Raw genomic sequence first — 22,525 nt, 5'->3', positions numbered from 1 at the left:
GGGGTACTCGGATGGACGCAGCGGGGGAGGGGGGTACTCGGATGGACGCAGCGGGGGAGGGGGGTACTCGGATGGACGCAGCGGGGGAGGGGGGCTACTCTGATGGACTCTGCGGGGGAGCGGGGGCTACTCGGATGGACTCTGCGGGGGAGGGGGGGTACTCGGATGGACTCTGCGCGATAGGCGGTGTAGGGGTGTTCTTTGATGGACTGCTGTGGAGGAACTCGGAAAGACTTTGCGGGAGGGCCAGGGTCTGTGGGACGGACTCTACGGGGGGGGATCTCAATTTCTCAACATCACAAAATCCTCAACATCACAAAATCCAATTGTTCTTTACAAGGCTTTCTCTTTATCCTCCTCGCAGGCGGCTTTTCTGTTGCCCATTTTGGCTCATATGATGAAAAACGGAGTCGCATCGAGTCAATTTAAAGATATTCAGGAGCCAGAAGCGATAATTGTCGCGCCTACCAGAGAGCTGATCAACCAGATTTACCTGGACGCACGAAAGTTTTCTCACGGGTGCGTCCGCTGAACGAGCGTCGTAACGCCTCCCGGCCGAGGGCTTAGACACTGGTAAAGTGCGGTGAATGTGCAGCACAGGGAAGCTCCTCACACCGCCTGGTAGCGACGCTGATCCCGGCCGTTTAACCGCTCGGGTGCCAAGTGCTGTAGCGGCCCACAGCATCTAAGCTTTTCAGCACAGAGAAGGACTTAATGTCATTTATACCACACGGTAAAAATAATAAATCCCAGAAAACAAAAATGAAGTGCAAGCTGAAAGCAGCTGCGTCCTGAAGGTGCTGGTACCGCACGTATGTCAGATGGGTTGTGTAGTTAATAGAACGGTCGGTAATATCTTGAGATTGCAGCCGGTTGTAAATGATTTTTTTTCCTCCCACATGTAGGACGATGGTGCGACCAGTGGTGGTCTACGGAGGAACGCAGACGTCTCATTCCTTGCGGCAGATATTTCAGGGATGTAACGTTCTCTGTGCAACGCCTGGAAGGTTACTGGACGTGATCAGCAAGGAGAAGGTGGGCTCTCTGCAGTGTAAAGTGCTGCGGCATATGTTCGCGCTATAGAAATATTTCACTTTTGGGCTTGGAGAGTTCTGAGAATTTATCTATGAACGATTTAACCTAAAGACACTCCTATATGTGGGCAGCATGGAGTCATGTGGGCGGTCCTACCTCGCCGTCAGCTGTAGACCGCCGCCCCCTGGACTCCTATAAGCAGGAGGTTAAAAAAAAAAAAATTGTGCCTGTACAGTCTTGTCGGGAGGGTCCTGGTGGGCCTACTAGACTGGCTTTAGTCATGTGCTCATAGCCAGTTTTCTGCTGCATTAATGGCAGAGTGACCGCAGACTTCTCATTTTAGACCGGACAAAACCCCTCTTAGAGTTCAGAAAGTAGCACACGCTGCAGTCAGGGCCAGCGCACTGACAGATTCTCAGTTTGCTCACTCTGCAGCTAGCAATATAAAATTGTGCCGCACACAGGCTGTAGAAAATGTTTTGTTTTTCCCCTCACGCATGACAGCACACCTTGAGAGAGGGATCCACCCCACCAAGGATAGGAAACCGTCTGAAATAAAAGGGCGGTACCTCTCCCTCGCTTCAGTTGGTTTCCTGTCGTTGATGGGAACCTGTCTGAAGATGTCCATACTTACCTGGGCCTGTTCCGGTGTGGAAGAGCGGGCAGCAGCCTGTGCACCAGGTTCCAGAAGCGCCGTCCGCGGTTCCCTGGAGCCATGTCCGAGCGTGCGCAGGTGGTGACGAGGGCTCCGGCTCCCCGCAGACCGCTGCGCTGTCCTCTCCCTGCCGCAAGCTCCTGGCTGGCCGCACGCCTGCGGCTTCTTCCGGGTGTGATGCGCCTAACGGCGCGGTGCACACTAGGAGAGGCGTGCCCGATGACGTCGGAGGGCGGCACCCGGATCCAACATGGCGGCGTCCTGTAAGCGTTTGCCGGCCGGCTTTTCAAACCTCGGCCGGCGGGCGTCAGGAGGGGGGAGGACACAAGAACTATTTTGGAGGGGTTGTCCTGGTCAAACGCTGCATTGTGTTATAGCAGCTATGGCAGACCAGGACAGCCAGGAGCAGCAGCAGCAGCTGACCCCTCCATCTCATCAACCCCAGCGGAAGAAGCAGTTGGACGCCTCGCACGCGGACAGCCGCTCCATCAACCGTAGCGGCAGCAGGAGAAGTAAGGTGTTGGATGCTTCAGGGCCATCCAGAAGGGATTCATCTTGTGTCCCGCCACAGCCTCCAAAACCGGTACCCTTTTGTGACTTCAGGGGTGAGTGATCTTCGTGAATGTCACTTAATAGTAATGGAAAGTTATTATGTGGAAGCACAGGGTTTGCGCCTTATGCCAGGCCCCCCTTTCCTTAGATTGGCAGAAACAGCTTTGTGCTAGCTGTATTAACCACCTTGAACTGTCCTCCCACCTCCCCTCCTGTTCCCTCTTTGACCGCCTGCCATCTGGCTTCCGACCGCATCACTCGACTGAAACTGCCTTGACCAAAGTCACCAACGACCTACTAACTGCCAAATCCAAGCGACACTACTCCATCCTCCTCCTTCTGGACCTGTCATCTGCCTTTGACACAGTGGACCATTCCCTCTTACTACAGACTCTCTCATCTCTCGGCATCACGGACTTGGCCTTATCCTGGATCTCCTCATACCTAACAGACAGGACATTCAGTGTCTCCCACTCACACACCACCTCCTCATCTCGCCCCCTATCTGTCGGTGTCCCCCAAGGTTCAGTCCTAGGACCTCTGCTCTTCTCCATCTACACCTTCGGCCTGGGGCAGCTCATAGAGTCTCGCGGTTTTCAGTATCACCTCTATGCTGACGAGACACAGATCTACCTCTCTGGACCCGATATCTCCCTCCTACTAACCAAAATCCCACAATGTCTGACCTCCATCTCATCCTTCTCTGACAGATTTCTAAAACTCAACATGGATAAAACAGAGTTCATCATCTTTCCACCTTCTCATTCATCCCCCCATCTGACCTAGCCATCAACGTCAATGGCTGTTCACTCTCCCCAGTCCCTCAGGCTCGCTGCCTTGGAGTAACCCTGGACTCTGATCTCTCCTTCAAACCACATATCCAAGCCCTTTCCACTTCCTGCCGACTCCAACTCAAAAATATCTCCCGGATCTGTGCATTCCTCAGCAAAGACTCTGCAAAAACACTAGTGCACGCCCTCATCAGCTCCCACCTGGACTACTGCAACCTCCTGCTCTGTGGTCTCCCTTCTAACACTCTTGCACCCCTCCAATCTATCCTAAACTCTGCTGCCAGACTAATCCACCTGTCCCCCCGCTATTCCCCGGCCTCTCCTCTCTGTCAATCTCTTCACTGGCTCCCCATTGCCCAGAGACTCCAGTTCAAAACTCTAACCCTGGCATACAAACCCATCCACAACCTGTCAACCCCATATATCTGTGACCTAGTCTCCCGGTACTTACCTGCACGCAACCTCCGATCCTCACAAGATCTCCTCTACTCCCCTCTTATCTCCTCCTCCCACAATCGTATACAAGGTTTCTCCCGTGCATCCCCCCTACTCTGGAAAGCTCTACCCCAACACATCAGACTCTCGCCGACCGTGGAAACCTTCAAAAGAAACCTGAAGACCCACCTCTTCCGACAACCTGCAGTAACCACCGCTCCACCATACCGCTGCACGACCAGCTCTACCCTCACCTACTGTATCCTCACCCATCCCTTCTAGAATGTGAGCCCTCGCGGGCAGGGTCCTCGCTCCTCCTGTATCAGTCGCTGACTCGTTTTGTTAAGATTATGTAAATGCTTTTGTTATGTATATCCCTATCACATGTAAACCGCCATGGAATTAATGGCGCTATAATAAATAATAATAAAATAGCGGAGAGCACCCCGGATTTGGCTTCTAATTTGAGGTCCGTAATCCGTTCAGAGGTGCAGGATTCCCTGAAAGGCTTACTTAACCCCTTTAGAGCCCATGCCGTATTAGTACGCACATTTGCGTACCCCCCGTTCAGTGAGGGCTGCTGCGCTGAGCCCTCACTGAACCGAGCACATGTCAGCTGATTCTTACAGCTGACATGTGCCCGCAACAGCCATGGGTGGAATCGCGATCCACCCGCGGCTGTTAACCTGTTAAATGCCGCTGTCAATCTCCAACAGCGGCATTTAATGCGCGCTTCCTGGAAGCGCGTCCTAAGCCCCACCCATTGGCGACGCCGTCACGTGATCGCGGGTCACCGATGGGCGTGCATGACAATCCAGGGTCTGCAGCAGACTCCTGTGGTTGTCATGATCTGGTCGCTATGAGCGCCACCTAGTGGTCGGCGCTCATAGCACAGGACCAATTCAGCTATATGCAGGGGATCTGCTAGTCCCCTGTATGTAGCAGAGCCGATCAGACAACTGCTGCTTCTAGTCTCCTATGGAGACTATTGAAGCATGCAGTAAGTGAAAAAAAGTTTTTAAAAAAATATAAAAGTTTAAATCACCCCCCCCTTTTGCCCCATTCATAATAAAAAATAAACCCCACATACACATATTTGGTATCACCGCGTTCAGAATCGCCCCATCTATCAATATAAAAAAAGAATCCGATCGGTAAACGGCGTAGCGAGAAAAAAATTCTAAACGCCAGAATTACGTTTTTTGGTCCCCGCAAAATTGCAATAAAATGCAATAACGGGCGATCAAAACATCGGATCTACTCCAAAATATTATCAATAAAAACGTCAGCCCGGCGCGCAAAAAATAAGCCCTCACCCAGCCCCAGATCCCGAAAAATGGAGATGTTACAGGTCTCTGAAAATGGCGCTATATATTTATTTTTTTACCAAATTTTGGAATTTTTTCTCACCACTTAAATATAAAAGAACCTATACATGTTTGGTGTCTATGAACTCGTAATGACCTGGAGAATAATAATGGCAGGTCAGTTTTAGCATTCAGTGAACGTGGTAAAAAAATAAATAAAAAACAACTGTGGTATTGCACTTTTTTGCAATTTTACCGCACTTGGAATTTTTTTCCCGTACATGATATGGTAAAACTAGTAATGGCGTTGAAAAGTACAACTCGTCCCGCAAAAAATAAGCCCTCACACGGCCATATTGACCAAACAATAAAAACGCTATGGCTCTGGGAACAAGGGGAGCAAAAAACGAAAAAGCAAAAACGACAAAACCCAAGGTTGCGAAAGGGTTAAAGGAAAAAAAAAGATCCCATAAGGATATCACGCAGGGCTAGAGGTCGGGGGAAGGCTTTTTATCCCAGCTTGGGAAGCCATTACTTCAAATCCCTGGGTGTTGAGTATCATGAAGAACGGCCTAAAGATGCGCTTCAATCAAGTCCCTCACCGAACCTTCATGATCACCTCCAGGAGGAAGTCCAGGAAGGAGCAGATAGCCCTAGAGTCGGAAGGGCTAGATTTAGTCAACAAGCAGGTCATTCACGAAATTTCAAATTCACAATGGGGACGGGGATTTTATTCCCCCCTATTTGTGATATAAAAAAAAAACAAACAAAACAAAAAATTGGTCTTTAAGGACCGTTATCAACCTCAAAAGTCTAATTCAGCTGATGGAGAACCAGACTTTCAAGATGGAATCTGTGAACTCTGCAGTAAAACTCCTACACCACAATTGTTTCATGGCAGTTATCGACCTAAAAGATGCCTACTATCACGTCCCAATCCATCCAGACTACCAGAAGTAGCTAAGGGTAACCCTATTCATCCAAGGGGAATTGAGACATTACCAATTTACTGCCCTACCGTTTGAACTCTCGATAGCACCGAGAGTGTGTACAAAGGTTATAGCAGAGGTGACAGCCTTTTTCCGAATCAAAAAACGTGATTGTTCCCTACTTGGACGACTTTTCGGTAATAGGGAAATCTGAGGACCACTGTTCCTCTCAACTTTTAGAGGTCAGGACAGCCTTAAATCAGCTAGGGTGGTTGATAAATATTCAAAAATCAAAACTATCCCACTCAAGGACTCAGATCTTTCTGGGCTTGACCCTAAACTCCAAACTCCAAGCCTGCTTCCTCCCGGAGGAGGTGGTTTGCAAAATAATCAGCTTGGTCTCAAGGGCCATAAAGTCTCCAGTCATGTCCCTGAGAGGAGCGATGTCCCTACTGGGCTCCTTGACATCCTGTCTCCCGGCAGTCTAATGGGCCCAAGGTCATATGAGGCTTCTTCAGTGGGAGGTCCTGTGAGCACAAAAATCCTTCAACGGATATTTAGAAAAAAGACTGTGTCTTTCCTTGCAGGCGGTAGACTCCCTCTCATGGTGGACAAACAGGGAGGATCTGATCTCAGGCTTGCAGTGGTCCAGACCAGTCGACCATACTATTGCAACAGATGCAAGTGGCTCCGGCTGGGGGGCGTCATCTAGCAGATCTCTCGGTTCAGGGGCTCTGGCTACGTCACGAGAGAGGGGCATCATCGAACCTAAAAGAGCTGTTGGCAGTGGAGAAATCCCTGGTAGGCTTTCTTCCCACATGCAGGATCGCCATGTCCAGATCAGGTCCGACAATCGGACGACAGTGGCGTATATAAATCACCAGGGAGGAACAAGATCTCGCTCCCTTATGGTAGTGGCAAACAGAATCCTGCAACTAGCAGAACAGCATCTCCCATCCCTCAGTGCTCTTTACATCCGGGGATTAGAAAATTCTAAAGCGGATTTCCTCAGTCGCAACACTTAAAGACAGGGAGAGTGGGCTCTAAACCCAATAGTCTTCCAACAAGTTATCCAGCTATGGAGGTCACCGGACATAGATTTGTTCGCCACCAGGGCAAACTGGAAGGTGGAGAGATTCTGTTCACTAAATCCAACAGAGAATCCCTATGCTGTGGACGCTCTCCAGATACCCTGGAAATTCAGGAAGGCCTACGCTTTTCCACTGATAGTAATGATCCCGGCAGTTGTGAGGAAAATTCGGGAGGAGGGGGCAAGAATAATTCTGATAGCCCCCTTTTGGCCAAAAAGACCCTGGTTCTGCCTGCTTCGCCAAATGTCGGTCTCGGAACCCGGGGTTCTGCCGGACCTTCTCATCCAGGGGCCGATGTTCCATGCACAAGCCAAAGGTTTCCATCTGGTGGCTTAGAATTTTGAGAGGCTGTTACTGAGAAATAGGGGGTTTTCTCCGGGCCTAGTTTCCACCCTATTGGGTAGTAGGAAGCCCATAACTAAGATCTATAGCACAATCTGGGGAAAATTCCTGTTTTTTATAGACTCCCCGTTGTCGGATAAACCTCCAATTAAAGATGTCCTATTTTTACCAAAGGGACGTGACCTGGGGTTAGCTACGGGAACACTTAAAGATCAGGTGTCCGCCCTAGGGGCGCTCTATAATTGCAACCTGACAGTGAACATGTGGGGCTCTAGATTTATTAAACCTTGTTCCAGAGCTAAGCCAGTTCGGGCCTCAGAGTCCCTTCCTGGGACCTGAATTTGGTTTTAAACGCACTCTCGGGCGACCCATTTGAACCCCTGCAGGTTAACTCTCCAAAGTTCTTCACCCTCAAAACCATTCTCCTGGTGGCCCTAACATCGGCCCATAGGGTGAGTGACCTGCAGGCCCTTTCTGTTGATTCCCCATACACTCAAATTCATAATGACCGGGTCATCCTACGTACAGATCCAGCATACCTTCCAAAAGTAGTTTCCAGATTCCACTGTAATCAAGAGATTGTGCTTCCCTCATTCTGCCGTAACCCAAAAAACCCCGGGGAGGTTAGATTCCACAATCTAGATGTTAGCAGGGCTTTACTACAGTACATAGACATGACTAGTCAGTGGAGGAAGGACAAGTCCTTGTTTCTGGCCTTTCAGGGGAGTAGGAAAAGTCACGGGGTATCAAAAGGAACTATTTCTAGGTGGCTTAGGGAGGCCATTTGTCTAGCTTACATATCTACAGGTGTTCCGGCACCGGACGGTATTAAAGTTCATTCCACCAGAGCTGTCGCAACCTCCTGGGCAGAGAGCAGACGTCTCTATTGACCAGATATGTAAAGCTGCTACTTGGTCTGCACCCTCCACCTTCTACAAGCACTATCTGTTGGTTCTATCCTCCTCTGACCTCACCTTTGGGAGAAGGGTACTTCAGGCGGTGGTCCCTCCCTAGGGTGCTCATATTCTCCAAAATTCTCTCAAGGTGTGCTGTCATTGGTGAGGGGAAAACACCACGGATACTTACCGGTAGCCGGTTTTTCCTGAACCCATGACAGCACCCGTAGTCCCCCCCCCGCCCCTGTTTCTTTCTCACAACCTGGTGAGCACTTTACGTTTTGGGTGATTATATATATTGTAGGTGTTGGTTATGTGTCTAACCTTTTCTGGAGGTCCTCTCAATGCTCTGTAATCCAACTGAAGCGAGGGAGAAGTACAGCCCTTTTGTCAGACGGCTTCCTGTCCTTGGTGGGGCGGATCCCTCTCTCAAGGTGTGCTGTCATGGGTTCAGGAAAAACCGGCTACCGGTAAGTAACCTTGGTGTTTTTTTTTTTTTTTTTTTTTCACAAAACCCAATTGCTCTAAATATTTCTGCTGAACCCTGGAATCTTTTCTTCCACGTTTCTGCTGCGGCTGGAGAGATCGACAGATTGTGTCAGGGAAACCTCAGGACATCGGTCGCTGATTCTCACTTTTCTTTACAGATCGGATTGAGCAAAGTGAAATACGTCGTACTCGACGAAGCCGATCGGATGCTGGACATGGGCTTCTTGGACGATGTGAAGGAGCTGCTGGCAAGTCCAGGAATGCCGAGCAAAGAAGAAAGGCAAACTCTGATGTTCAGCGCCACATTCCCACCGGAGATTCAGCAGTAAGAACGACCGAGGTCCCATCATAGCGAGTGACGACTCTTATGCTGCTCGAGCGTTTAATAATAATCCTGATTTTTTATTTTTTTCCCCTCTTACTCCAGGCTTGCCAGAAACATTTTAAAGCCAGATTACGTGTTTGTGGTGGTCGGACAAGTTGGCGGCGCTTGCAGTGATGTCGAGCAGCAGATCATTGAAGTGGATGAGTATGGAAAGCGGGATAAATTGCTGGAGATCCTGCAAAGCATCGGTAGGAATATTACAGAAACACACGGCTCAGACAGGGGGGCACAAAATGCATTTTTTTCCCCCTTTCCTTCCTGATCACCCACCGAGTCTTAATTTTTCCATGTTTGCATTATTGCAATGAACTCTGCTGGGAACGGGCCCAATTGTCGTCACCTCTGATTTATTTTCCTGCAAGCGTTTCATAGTTTTAGTATCTTGCGGTATTCGAGACCCTGATGAATAAGGAACCTGTGGTTGGGGCAATGTTTCCTGTCCTGCGCGGCTCGTGTACAGCAGCTGACAGGATCGTGGGTTTATAGATTTTCTTACCAATTATTCATCTAATATGTGTCATTTTATTTCTCCTTTTTTTTTTTGATTTAATATAACTTTCTGCAAATATTTCTAGGTGAGAAGGAGCGCACAATGGTTTTTGTGAAAACCAAAAAGAAGGCAGATTTCCTCGCTACACTTCTATGTCAAGAAAAAATAAAAGCAACAAGCATTCATGGGTAAGAGCTGCCGACATGCTTTCCTGAGCTGCCGACATGCTTTCCTGACAAAAGGCAAAAAATGTATTTATATATAAATTTTTTTTTTTTTTTTAAGAAAATGGTCCCAAGCACCAGAGTTTAGAATGACAAAAGTTTAGGCAAAAGCAAAAAGTTGTGAATTCATTCCTGGCCTTTGGCTCCAATACACTAAAACCTACAGATGACTCCAGATCATATAAGAGATATATATATATATTTTTTTTTTACTTAGGGGCCGAGAACAACGAGAGAGGGAGATGGCGCTGAAATCTTTCCGCACTGGCCAGCGCCCGGTGATCGTGGCCACTTCTGTTGCTGCCAGAGGATTAGACATCGAGAATGTTCTTCATGTGATAAACTTCGACATCCCGGGCGACATCGACGAATATGTTCACCGCATCGGACGCACCGGTCGTTGCGGCAACGTTGGAAAAGCAATTACCTTTTTTGACAGAAAAGGTCACCATGAACAACAAGTTTGCCGGGGACTAATAAAAGTCTTAACTGATGTAAGTGAAGCATTGACTGATTGTGACGCTTTTATATGATATATTCGTGTTAATGCGAGGGCAATCGATTCACACTCTTATCACAAGACATTGCCACTTTTCCATTACTTGTTACAATTCTGCCAGGGCTGAGAAGAGCAACGTCTTACATCACATCTTCAGGAGCGCTGCCACATAACCTGACCACAGGAAGAAAGCTGCAGGAAATTTAATCTGGTAGCGAGAGTCAAACCCCTGACGATCTAACACCGGTCGCTTATGCTAAGGCTTGACCATCAGCTAAAAAACCCAGATCACCCCTTTAGCTCAAGATACAGATTCCTTTGCACACAAGTGTTTGCTTAAGGCCCATTAAGACTAACCGATGGGCTTTGATGCAAGCTTTAAAGCGCACAGACTCCCTGTAGAGAAGGCAGAAAAGGGTTTATTACCATCACTGTATACACAGTGCTGAGCAAGTGCTGTATATACAGTATAAAGAGCATTGCTTCATCCCCCGTACTGTGACCATGCGATTGCCGGCTGTCAGCTCTGCTATGCAGGCAGGAGGCTAAATAAATTTCCCCTGTAACTGAGACTAATATACCAGTTACAGGGGAGATATATATTTTTTTTTTTTAAAGGTCTTTTGTGGTGGTTAAAAAAAAAAATGAATAAATGAAATGTACACGTATTATTTTTCTTTGCATTTTCTCACGATATCAGCAAAAAATTGACATGTATCGAAGGGATTTGGCGGAGGCAAAAATTATTTTACATTTGAATGTGAACAAGATTATTTTTTCTAAAGCCATTAAAAGCCACACATGCGAGAAAAAAAAGGAAAGCAAATGTGGCCGATCCTGAACTGGCGTGTGATCTAGTATCATCTTTATACAATTTTTCTTCTCTCCTACAGGCTCACCAGGAGGTCCCCGCGTGGCTGGAGGAGATCGCATTCAGCGCCCACGGCATGTCAAGCTACAGTCACACTTCAAGCAAGTTTGCTTCGGTAGATAGCCGAAATGTGAGTGTTAGAATGCGGCACGAGGAGTATATGTGTGTGTATATAGCCAAGGAAACGCGGAGTAGTAGCATTTGGCTGCCAGTCATAGGACCCACTACTCCGCTTCTCCTTCAGAGTTGGTGCAATCGCTGGCCCTATGTTTTTAATGGCTTTTAAATAAGCAGCAGCCCTGACCTCTGTCGCCCGTGACGAGCGAGGTTTCCCTCCGTTATGATAAATGAATGACTGTACTTTGCTTCACTGATTTTTCGCAGCACTTTGCCCCATTTGATCAGTAATGTTCAGTCTTTTTCTTTTCTACAGAGAGGCGGCAATCAGGAGGACACTTACAGCAATTCTGGATTTTCACAACCTGCGGCACAGGCCGAGGAAGAGGAAAACTGGGGCTAGTGGGGGAAAAAAAATGTTTCAAGCAGATGGAAGAGTTGTTACAATTCAGTTTTTTCAATGAACGATATGTTGTATGTAAAAAGGAAAAAAAAAAATTTGGGTTACCAGATTGAGACTGAAGTGGTGTTGACATAATTTCCCTGTTGGTGAAAATTGTACATTTTTATTTGTAGACAGTAGATGGTTGCTCAAAAAAAAAATTGAGCTCAAAATTAAAGTTTCTTTTCTCATTTCTACTGTTTACTTGTGTGGATTTGTGCGACTTTTTTATGGCTGTATCATGACACTTAGAAAATGTTCACAATGTCGGTATACTGCAGGATGCCCACAGGCCCCCAAGGTAGAAAGTGTAAGTAGCAAAATACTGATTATCAACCACTCACCTACTGTCCATGACTGAGTGAGGGGAGTGTCGCTTGGACACCTTATATACAAGCCTTATCCATGTACATATATAATACTAATCAGTCAGCCATCTCACTTCCCAGCAGAAGTAATATATGCTGTATGAGACGTTTGTTATCCCAGTAATACAGGCTGGATATGATGTCTCTCTCAATAATACATGTTGAATGTGAGGTCAGTCATCCAGTAATGTAGGTGGATATGTATGATTGTGTACCTTCCAGTAGTATGGATGTGGGCTCTGTACTTTCCCTATAATATAAAATATATAGCACCAACATATTCCGCAGCACTTTACAATTCAGCCAATTTACAGACATCTTGTCTGTAATGAAATCTGTGTCTTCAAATATTTATATATATATATATATATATATATATATATATATATATATATATATATATATATATATATAATCTCCTAATCACCTATATGTGAAGTATGTGTCTCCCAGTAATATAGGTTGAATGAGACCTCTGTGTGTGTGTCTCCTAGTAACATAAATTGGATGTGAGGTCTGTCTCTCCCAGTAACATAGGTTGGATGTGAGGTCTCTCTCCCATTAACATAGGTTGGATGTGAGGTCTGTCTCTCCTAGTAACATAGGTTGGATGTGAGGTTTGTCTCTCCCAGTAATATAGGTTGGATGTGAGGTCTGTCTCTCCTAGTAACATAGGTTGGATGTGAGGTTTGTCTCTCCCAGTAATATAGGTTGGATGTGAGGTCTGTCTCTCCCAGTAATATAGGTTGGATGTGAGGTTTGTCTCTCCCAGTAATATAGGTTGGATGTGAGGTTTGTCTCTCCCAGTAACATGGGTTGGATGTGAGGTCTGTCTCTCCCAGTAATATAGGTTGGATGTGAGGTTTGTCTCTCCCAGTAATATAGGTTGGATGTGAGGTCTGTCTCTTCCAGTAATATAGGTTGGATATGAGGTTTGTCTCTCCTAGTAATTCTAAGCTGGGTGTGAGGTCTGTGTCTCTCCCAGTAATATAGACTGGATGTGAGGTCTCTGTGTCTCTCCCAGTAATATAGGCTGGATGTGAGGTCTGTGTGTCTCAGTAATATAGGCTGGATGTGAGGTCTGTGTGTCTCAGTAATATAGGCTGGATGTGAGGTCTGTGTGTCTCAGTAATATAGACTGGATGTGAGGTCTCTGTGTCTCTCCCAGTAATATAGACTGGATGTGAGGTCTGTCCGCTGCCCTCCCGGACCCATATTGCTGACTTCCCTGGTGGTGACCGCGGCGGCTGAATTTGAGGCCTGATCAACCTCCATCGAACGCGGTAAGTTGAGATATATATTTTATATGTTTCACTTGCCTGTGTGTCAGCCGCAGCGGTTCCTGTGGGGTTGTCGGTTTGGATCTGGGTGGGTGACCAGTCGAGTGGTGAGACCTCAGGCGTCCCGCGCCACGTCCCGAACCAGCAACTGTGAGACCGAGTGACGTCGCATGCCTGCGCGTGCTCGTGTGAACACCACCTCCTCCTCCCCCGGTCACTGTACTCTTCTTAGATAGTTGTCTCCTGTCACTGATAGTCGGAATTTCAAAGCATTCCTAAATTTAAGTGTGAAAGAATCTGTGACGAATTGAGGAGTGCTCTTCGTCGACCACAGAGAAACCCCATAAGGAGGTATTCTGCTGTCAGTCAGGGTGCCGTGGTGAGTCGCACTGTAAAGTCGCCATTCAAGGTTAGGGAAAGGGATAGATGAGGGGTCTCTCTGTCTTATCAGTGTATTGAGGAGTGCTCTACACTGACGGGTGGCGACCTGTCGACTGCACCAGTGATCTGAGTCGCGACAGATCAGTGCATTCTATAAGAAAATGTTGCGTATGTTCAAATCTGAAAGACCTCACAAGTTGCCGGATGGTGCAGTGGGAGTCATCCAGCTAGTAGTCACGGTAAGGCAAGAAGGCTGTTAAAAATGTTAGGAATCTGTATAAAATGATAAGTCTACCCAGTACGGGCAGACTTCAGCCTTCAGTGTGGAAGGAATGCGTTACAAAAAAAAAAAGGGAAGTTGAGTGATGAAGGACTCCTGCACCAGGCTCGGGCACATCTTAGAGTAGCAAGTGATTTAAAGGCTGAGGGCTGGAAGGAAGTAGATGGTGCAGGGGGGGCAGAGAATGCCGAGCCATTGTTCGGATACATGAAAGCTGTAGAATGTGATTTGTTATGTGACCCTAAATTGGCCGTAACCCCGTTGATGCCTGTCACTACACCGAGCCCTCAGCCACCACCCTATAATGGCGCCGACGCCAAATCATCGGAAGGATGGACTTGTGTGTGCGGAGAGCAGAACCCGCCCTGGGCGAAGTTCTGCTGTGTCTGTGGGGCGGGCCGCCCATGGCTCGATGCCCCGCCTGCCCCCAAGAACAATCCCACTCCAACTCCTCCCTCCAACGGCCATCTTACTACACCTTTTACTTGTGGGAGGCCCGGGAAACCCCAATCCGGCCTATATCCACTATTAGATCCGTCCGGTGCTTATTACCAGCCGCCAGTACGGGTGGAAAAGCCCGCAGTCCCAGAGCACCCATCTGAAACCAATGCGATACCCTCTGCTCCAGCCCACGATGCTGAGGCACGCCCTCTGTTCCCCATGGGGGTCGCCCATAACCCTGGGGATATCCTCCTCAATTCCCCAGAATTTCAGGCCAGACTGCTCTCCCTCCGCCAACATACTGTTACTCAAAATGATATGGAGCCAGATGAGGGATGGGCTCAAGATACTCCAGCGCCCCCCCCTTTACCCCATACGTCTCCTGTGGCACCCTCCACCCCACATTCATTACCCATACTCCGGCCCTTGCTCCAAGCAACTGCTGAAAGAGCACCAGCCCCTCAGAAGTCTGGGACCCCTGCCGCTCCCGGAATCTAGTAGACCCATCAGGACGCCCTGTCAATAGGCTATGGTGACATCCTTACACATCGGGTGGGGGCCATAGTCAACCCTGCAAACTCTTGTATGAGCCATGCTGGAGGATTGGCTCGTAAAATTGCCCTTGCTGCTGGTTCCACTCTGGCTGCAGAATGCCAGGCTCACTTAGCCGAAAACGGAGAGCTTTCAAAAGGCCAGACCTTAGTCACCCGTGCGGGTAGACTGCCCGCTGATGTCATCATACATGCAGTAGGTCCTATTTATGACCCCCAGAACCCCGAAGAGTCACGTTCCACTCTCGCATCTACCATCCGTTCAGTACTCCTCCATGCAGGAAAATTGAGTCATCAGGATATGCCCAGACGCACTTTAGCGATACCACTTATATCTTCTGGAATTTTCGGCTACCCACTCGGGCCCTGCATGGAGGAACACGTACTATCCCTCAAGGAGGGCATGGAGACCCTCCCCCATGGATTTGACTCAATACGCATTGTATGTGTCCGTAGTCCAGCAGTTCATGCTGCTATGCCTTTGGCCCTTAAGCTACTAGTGGCAACCTCCTCCCCGACACCGATACCTAATGCGGTTCTGTTGCCTGAAGAATCCCCCCTAGCGGCCACCCCAAACACCACCAAGGAACACTCGACGCTGCCCGGTCCTCAACAAGTTCCTGGACCTTTAGGGATAATCAAATATCAACCCTTTACCCCAGTACAAGTAGACACTCTGGTCTCAAAGCTTCCTGATCCCGATAAATCTCCCATGCAGTATGCTAAACGCTTGGACACAACCAGAGCCATTTATGGTGCAACTTGGGCTGATTTGGCAGGTATCACATCTGTGAAGGCCAAGGAATATTTCTTGCCTACTATCGAAAAGGCCATGGATTCCACAAAAGCAGGATCCCTTAGTACGTATGAAACAGTTGAAGGCCTGGGCTCAGGATCGCTTATCAGATCAGGCCGGGTCTGTACAGGATGTTCAACAAGATCCTGATGAATCAGTAGAAAGATACGCTGCACGACTCAGCATGCACTTCGAGGATTTGGGGTATAGCCCTCATGTGAAAACACAGGCCGCCCTGTTGGTCCAATCCCTCATCGATGGCCTACAAGATACTCTAAAAGATGAAGTCCTGAGGGTGCGCCCCGAGATTCGTTCTTCTTCTTTTATCGACGCAGTGGACATTGTCAAAGCTTTCCAAAAAGCCATGCTAAAAATGGAAAAGGATCCTAAGCCAAAGAAGAAAGCCGCTCCTGCCATGGTATATCAAGCTCAAGAAAGCTACCCACCCCCTGGCTACCAACATGGAATCAAGTGGGTAATGGTTAAAGGCACAGGTGATGACACTCCTCCCACGTATAGGAAGCAGGACAGAAGAAATGACAGGGGGCCACCTAGAGACAGGAGACAATCTCGTGATTCTGAGGGACGCATGCTGTGTTGGGAATGTGGTAGCCCTAATCACATTCTCAGAGACTGTCCAACCCGCAGACAGTACCATGACCGCTCGTTTCATGACGGTCCACGCAACCATGGACCTTCCCGTGAACCATCTCAACCACGCCAATGACGGCCCGGTCAACCAGTGTCCACTTTCCCGGCTACGCACCCCACGGCCGCCTGTGGGACCGTCACTTTGCAGGTGGACCATCAACCATTGAAGTTCCTAGTGGACACTGGGGCGGCCACATCTGTCATTTCTTCCACACAGCTCCCTCCCTCGGTATCCCTATCACCAGATACCCTCACCTGTGTTGGGGTGGAAGGCCAACATATTTCCTCTCCACTCACAGTCCCTGTGTCTGCAGGGCCGTTTACCGGAGTACTCACAAGATTCCTGGTCTCCGAAACTTGCCCCGTCAATTTGTTGGGGGCCGACCTAGAACGGATGAAGGCGACTATTACTTTTGGGAACCATGGTATGGACCTCCTTTTACAGGACCCTCATTCTGAACAAGGGACTGAAGACCGCTGCGTTCTCAAAGCCTTCCCTCTCATGATGATGACTATACAACCTCACACTCTTCTTGATACCTCACAGTTCCCTCACTCTCTGTGGTCCAGCGGGCCAGAGGATGTTGGCCTCCTGCAGGTTACCCCTGTCCGAGTACACCTCAAACCTGGACACAAGTACCCACGGTTGCCACAATACCCCCTCAAGGCGGCACAGGAACAAAGCTTGGGTACTCAAATCACCTCTCTCCTGGAATCAGGAGTTCTTGTCAGATGTGTATCTCCATGCAATACACCCCTCTTTCCTGTAAAAAAGAAAACCGCTCCGGGAGAGCCTCCAAGATACCGGTTGGTTCAGGATCTCAGAGCCGTCAATGCTGCTACCATTTTAGAAACTCCGGTGGTACCCAACCCAAACACCCTCTTGTCTCAGGTGCCTCCAACGGCCACCTTGTTTACGGTGTTAGATCTGGCCAACGCCTTCTTCAGTATACCCTTACATGAAGATTCGTGGTTTCTTTTTGCCTTCACCTTTCAAGGAGCACAGCTTACATGGACCAGGACTCCACAAGGAGCCCAGAACTCTCCTAACCAATTCACTCATTCTATGAAGTCTATTCTGGAGCCATGGGTTCAAAAGAACTCTCAGGTCACTCTTCTACAATATGTGGATGATCTTTTACTCTGCGGCACTGAAGAAAATTTGCCAGAGATGTCAGCATCCCTTCTCTGGTTTCTTCACTCAGCTAACTGTAAAGTTTCGAAAGGCAAAGTCCAATGGTGTCTGCCCAAGGTCATTTTCCTCGGACATTGTATCTCACAAGGAGCTAGACATCTGACTGAGGAAAGAAAACAAGCCATCATGGATATTACTTTCCCAACCACCTACTCTGCTATGCAGACTTTCCTTGGCCTCATCACTTACTGCAGACAATGGATCCCTGATGCCTCAAAACTCATGCAACCCCTGTACGATTGTCTCAAGGATGAAGGCTCAGTCTGGCTTCATGCTGAAGATCCACGAGTCTCTCACCAACGCAGACTATGTTTTGACCGCCTTAAACAGGCTGTTGTCTCTGCCCCGGCCTTGGGCTTACCAGACTATACTCAGTCATTTCATCTCTTTGTCTCTGAATCTGAAGGTCATGCCTCTGGAGTCTTAGCACAACGCTATGATCATAAGTATCGGCCTCTGGGCTACTACTCAGCCCGCCTGGACCCTGTCGCCCGAACTGCCCCCACGTGCCTTAAGGCGGTCCACGCTGCTCACATCCTCCTTGACAAGTCAGCTGATATCGTCCTTGGACATGATCTAGTTATACAGGCTGGCCATGATCTCTCGGCTGTTCTGCAACAAACATCTCCGAAACATCTAACCAACCAAAGACACCTGCGGCTGCAGTGTTCCCTATTGTTGCCCTCCAATATAACATTTACCAGATGTCTGACTATCAACCCTGCCACTTTGCTTCCACCTTCTAGGGGGGAAGACGAACAGGGTGAAGGTCCATTGGTGGAACCTCATGATTGTATAAAAATTTTGCAGGAAGAGACTTCTGCTCCAGAGAATATGGTGGCACATCCGCTCGCACACCCTGCCTTGCACCTATGGACTGATGGATCCCGTTTCGCAGACCCTCAAGGGAAGTTCCACACGGGATATGCTGTCATAACAGACCTAACAGTCCTCAAGGCTGAAGCTCTACCACCATACATGTCTGCACAAGAAGCTGAACTTGTAGCTCTCACAGAAGCCTGCCACCTGGCAGCTGGAACAACGGCAAACATATATACCGATTCTAGGTATGGACATGGAATTTGCAATGATTTTGGACTCTCGTGGAAGTCTAGAGGATTCATCACAGCTGCAGGTACACCAGTGAAACATGCCTCATGGATTAAGGCCCTAATGAAGGCCCTGGAACTACCCATTCAGGTTGCTGTTATCAAGGTCAAGGCTCATGGAAGACTAGATTCCAGGGAAGCCAGGGGCAACCACCTAGCTGACCAAGCAGCCAAGACTGCAGCAGTGGAGAATGTGTCATCAAAGTGGCAGGAAAAGGAAGAAGAGATGGGGGAGACCCTGCAAACCGTAGCTGTGGCGCTCACTAGAGCAAGGGCCAAAGAACAGCCGGCGGAAGACCATACAAGTCCAGCGGGGACACGAGTGGAATCCAGGGGGGTCAGGATGCCTAAAGAAACATTGTGTGAAGAACAAAGGAAAACCCCCACTGAAGAAGTCAAGCAATGGAAAGCGGCGGGAGCCGTGCTGGCAGGTCGCAAAGATTTAAAGGTCGACTCAACTCTTTACCAAGTGGACGGAAAACCTTGCTTGCCCAGGCGCATGTACTCAGCCGTGGCAGCATGGGCTCACGGGCCTACACACAGAGGAAAGAATCAAGCCTTGGCATGTATCAAGAAACTGTACTTTGCACCCGGAATCTCTTCCACTGTGACTGCATACTCAAAATCCTGCTCTGTCTGCGCTACCTGCAACCCAACGTGTACGGCACGGGTCCCTCTCCAACACCTGGCTAAACCAGACTATCCTTGACAGAGAATACAAGTCGACCATATCCAAATGCCTAAAGCAGGAAAATATGAGTACGTTTTGGTAGCCGTGGATATGTTCTCAGCCTGGCCCGAGGCCTACCCGGTCGTCAACATGACTGCTAAAGTCACAGCCAAGAAACTGATCACTGAAATTGCCTGCAGATTTGGAGTTCCCCAAGTCATAGAATCGGATCAAGGAGCAGCTTTCACAGCAAATATCTACAAAGAACTTTGGAATATGTTGGGAACAGATTTGGGCCTCCACACTCCATACCATCCTGCCAGTTCAGGCAAAGTGGAAAGGATGAATTCCACACTCAAGACCCAGCTCTTGAAAATGACCCAAGATCATCCCCTCCCCTGGCCCGACCTACTCCCTATAGTATTGTATCATATCAGACACACCCCACAAGCTAAACATGGGCTAACTCCCTATGAAATTTTGTTCGGGACCCCACCTAAAATAGGAAAAATTAGGCCCCAAGAGTTGTCTGAAACACATGATCGAGTAGTAAAATTTGTGATTGCTCTGTCTGAAGAATTGACTAACACCCGCTCTACAGTATCTGCTTCTCTCCCAGAATCCACAGGTGATGCGGTACATGATTTCACCCCAGGCGACCTGGTGTACGTAAAGAAGTTTGTCCGGAAAGACTGTCTCCAACCCAGATTTGAGGGCCCCTACACTGTGATCCTGACTACTCCTACAGCTCTGAAGCTTGAGAGCAGGAGCACCTGGATTCACGCCTCCCACTGCAAGAGAGACAAAACGAGCCTATAAAAGATGGCTACATTCTTCTATATCCTTTCCATATGCTTACTGTCTGTCCCAGGGTGGACAGCTACCACATTTTGGGTAGATACTCACGCAAAGATCCAGACGTATCGATTTGATTACTGTGACATAGTGGATTGTGCAGGAATGACATGGTACTGGTATAATGCTTATGCCCGAGGAACGTTTTATCTCTGTGTAACCCTTCCAGGAAACGAAAATTGCTATTATTGGTCAGATGTGGGGTGGAATACGGGAGATACTGACTGGGAATACAAACCAAAGGAAGCTGTAAACAGGAAGGACCGAGAAGGGAGATCTCTATTAACCCGAATGACCCTGAGCACTGGATTTATAGATAAGGTACAGTGGCCACGTAAGCCAAAATGTTCATGGGAAAAAGACTGCTTCCCTTTATATCTGAATCTGGAGTACCCTCAAACAGGAGATTTGGGGAAATATGTTTTGAGTAGCTATACCAGCCCCTTTGAACACAAGTCAATCTAGCGGGGGTGCTATGCTACAAAAACTTTTAAACGAGGTCATCCCCATCCCAGGGCTTGGGTGGGAAGAAGTTTTCTCCATAGAAACCCAGGTAAATCCCCGTAAAAATCTATGGTTAGATTGGGTACGGTACAATGTTAGAGCCCAGAATATATCCGTAAGTTGCATGGCCTGTGCAGCCGCCAATACTCATCTGTACACCCATGCTTTCCCAGCTGACCATAATAGTACCCTCTGCTTATTAGAGTTGCTAAAAAATAAACTAAACGACAGCTCTTGTCCTGAATACATTCCCCTGGTTAGCTCCAAGGCAAAAATTTGGAGCCCAGGTGAAGTAACAATAACCAAAGATAATTATACATGCTATTCCCCTGACAACTCTACCGGTCGTTCTTTAGGAATTTTCAAAAACTGTTTCTGTCAGACTAACGAGACTGTGGACACTGGTCTACTAAGCAATCATTCCAGATATATATATGATGGTTATTGGCTCTGTGGGGATGGACGACTCAGACCCAGGCCTCCCACCACCTGGACCAGACAGTGCACCCTAGTAAAATTAGCCATGCAATTCAGAATCCTGCCCTGGAACCCGTAAACGACTCCTGAACTGACCAGGAAAAAGAGAAGTCTGGAACAGCTGCATATGAGCTATGCAGAAGACCCGAAGGTCTATATAGACTCTATAGGAGTCCCTAGGGGGGTCCCAGATGAGTACAAGGCTCAGAATCAAGTAGTTGCTGGATTTCTCTCTCTCATCCTGGCTATACAGATCAATAGGAATGTAGATTGGATAAACTATGTCTATTACACTAAACAGAGATTTATAAATTACAGCAGAGATGCCTTCCAGGGCATAGTTGAGGAACTAGGGCCCAATACAAGGATGACTCTTCAAAATAGATTGGCAATAGATATGATTCTTTCTGAGAAAGGTGGAGTATGTGGGATGATAGGGGAAGAATGTTGCACATACATTCCCGAGAACTCTGGAGTGAATGGGAAAACCGTGATAGCTCTTCAAAGGATAACAAGTCTGGCAGAGGAAGTGAAGGCGAATGCGGGGGTAGATGCCTCCTTCTTCTCAGGTTGGTTGGGAGGACTCAAGGGATTCCTCCAACAAGCTTGTCTAGTAATGGGAGGTCTACTAGTATTGGGCCTGGTGGTCCTATGCTGCATAGTCCCCTTATACAGGAAAGCTATAAACAATGCTGTTCCAACCTCCGGGACCTTTTTGAATCCAGAAACCACATCTCTGTTACATGATGATACCAGTAAGGAAGACATGGAGAAATACACTCCTTTGAACAAGCCTGACCAGACCCCCCATGATAGAGTCCAATTGAGAGATTTAGTTTAGGGTCAGTTGGGAGAACTCCATGTGTTATTTAGGGTAGGGCTCAATTATTTGGGGGCGTCCCATAAGGGGGCAGCTTCTAAGATAATTGGGTGAAGAAATCCACCTCCCCTCTCCCCACACATGGACAGTCTCAAAGGCCCCGAAGCAAGGGAAAGCTTAGTGTTTAGGGGGGAATGTCAGGGTCAGAAAGAATATATTTTTTTTTCCACTTTTATACGCTTTGCTTATGTACTAACCACCATTTTTGTGTCTTATAACTATAAGCTTTCCTTGCTACGTGTTACTCAGATCGAAACTTATGCTAAGATGGCGCCGGTATTCCTGACCAATTCACACCTCGGCCCCGCTGTTACATTTGTAATTCTGGTTAATATGGTTTTACATATGTCTTGCATTGGTGACCTGTGTTCATTCTTCTGTGGTGGAAACAAAGCTGAACTTTGGGATCCTGAAAAATGCACCTGAACCTCGGACCTCGTGCGGTTTATTCTCGTGCTTTCGTTGCACCGTGTCTTCAGGATTCGGCCGCTTGCTGCATCTCTGCTGCTTCCTGGATGTTTTGAAACACATTGTAAA

The 22,525-nt window shown here is 48.0% G+C and overlaps 1 protein-coding gene across 2 annotated transcripts in view; it reads left to right on the top strand.

Moving 5' to 3' along the window:
• Positions 1 to 11,684, top strand: part of DDX4 (DEAD-box helicase 4) — a 127,292-nt gene extending 115,608 nt beyond the window's left edge. For both annotated transcript variants that reach the window (XM_073655109.1, XM_073655108.1), the window contains 8 exons: positions 365 to 519; positions 906 to 1,035; positions 8,681 to 8,847; positions 8,950 to 9,095; positions 9,483 to 9,585; positions 9,839 to 10,115; positions 11,014 to 11,121; positions 11,425 to 11,684. In XM_073655109.1, the coding sequence (XP_073511210.1) occupies positions 365 to 519; positions 906 to 1,035; positions 8,681 to 8,847; positions 8,950 to 9,095; positions 9,483 to 9,585; positions 9,839 to 10,115; positions 11,014 to 11,121; positions 11,425 to 11,511 (1,173 nt within the window). In that variant the 3' untranslated portion in view covers positions 11,512 to 11,684. The remainder of the gene's footprint in view (positions 1 to 364; positions 520 to 905; positions 1,036 to 8,680; positions 8,848 to 8,949; positions 9,096 to 9,482; positions 9,586 to 9,838; positions 10,116 to 11,013; positions 11,122 to 11,424) is intronic.
• Positions 11,685 to 22,525: the final 10,841 nt, after the last annotated feature.

The sequence above is a fragment of the Phyllobates terribilis genome, unplaced genomic scaffold (assembly GCF_046119375.1).
Source record: "Phyllobates terribilis strain yellow unplaced genomic scaffold, ASM4611937v1 Scaffold_1__5_contigs__length_1240528914, whole genome shotgun sequence".
Taxonomy (NCBI): Eukaryota; Metazoa; Chordata; class Amphibia; order Anura; family Dendrobatidae; genus Phyllobates; species Phyllobates terribilis.
The sequence above is the reverse complement of the archived record's forward strand: the minus strand, read 5'-3'. Positions and strand labels throughout refer to the sequence as shown.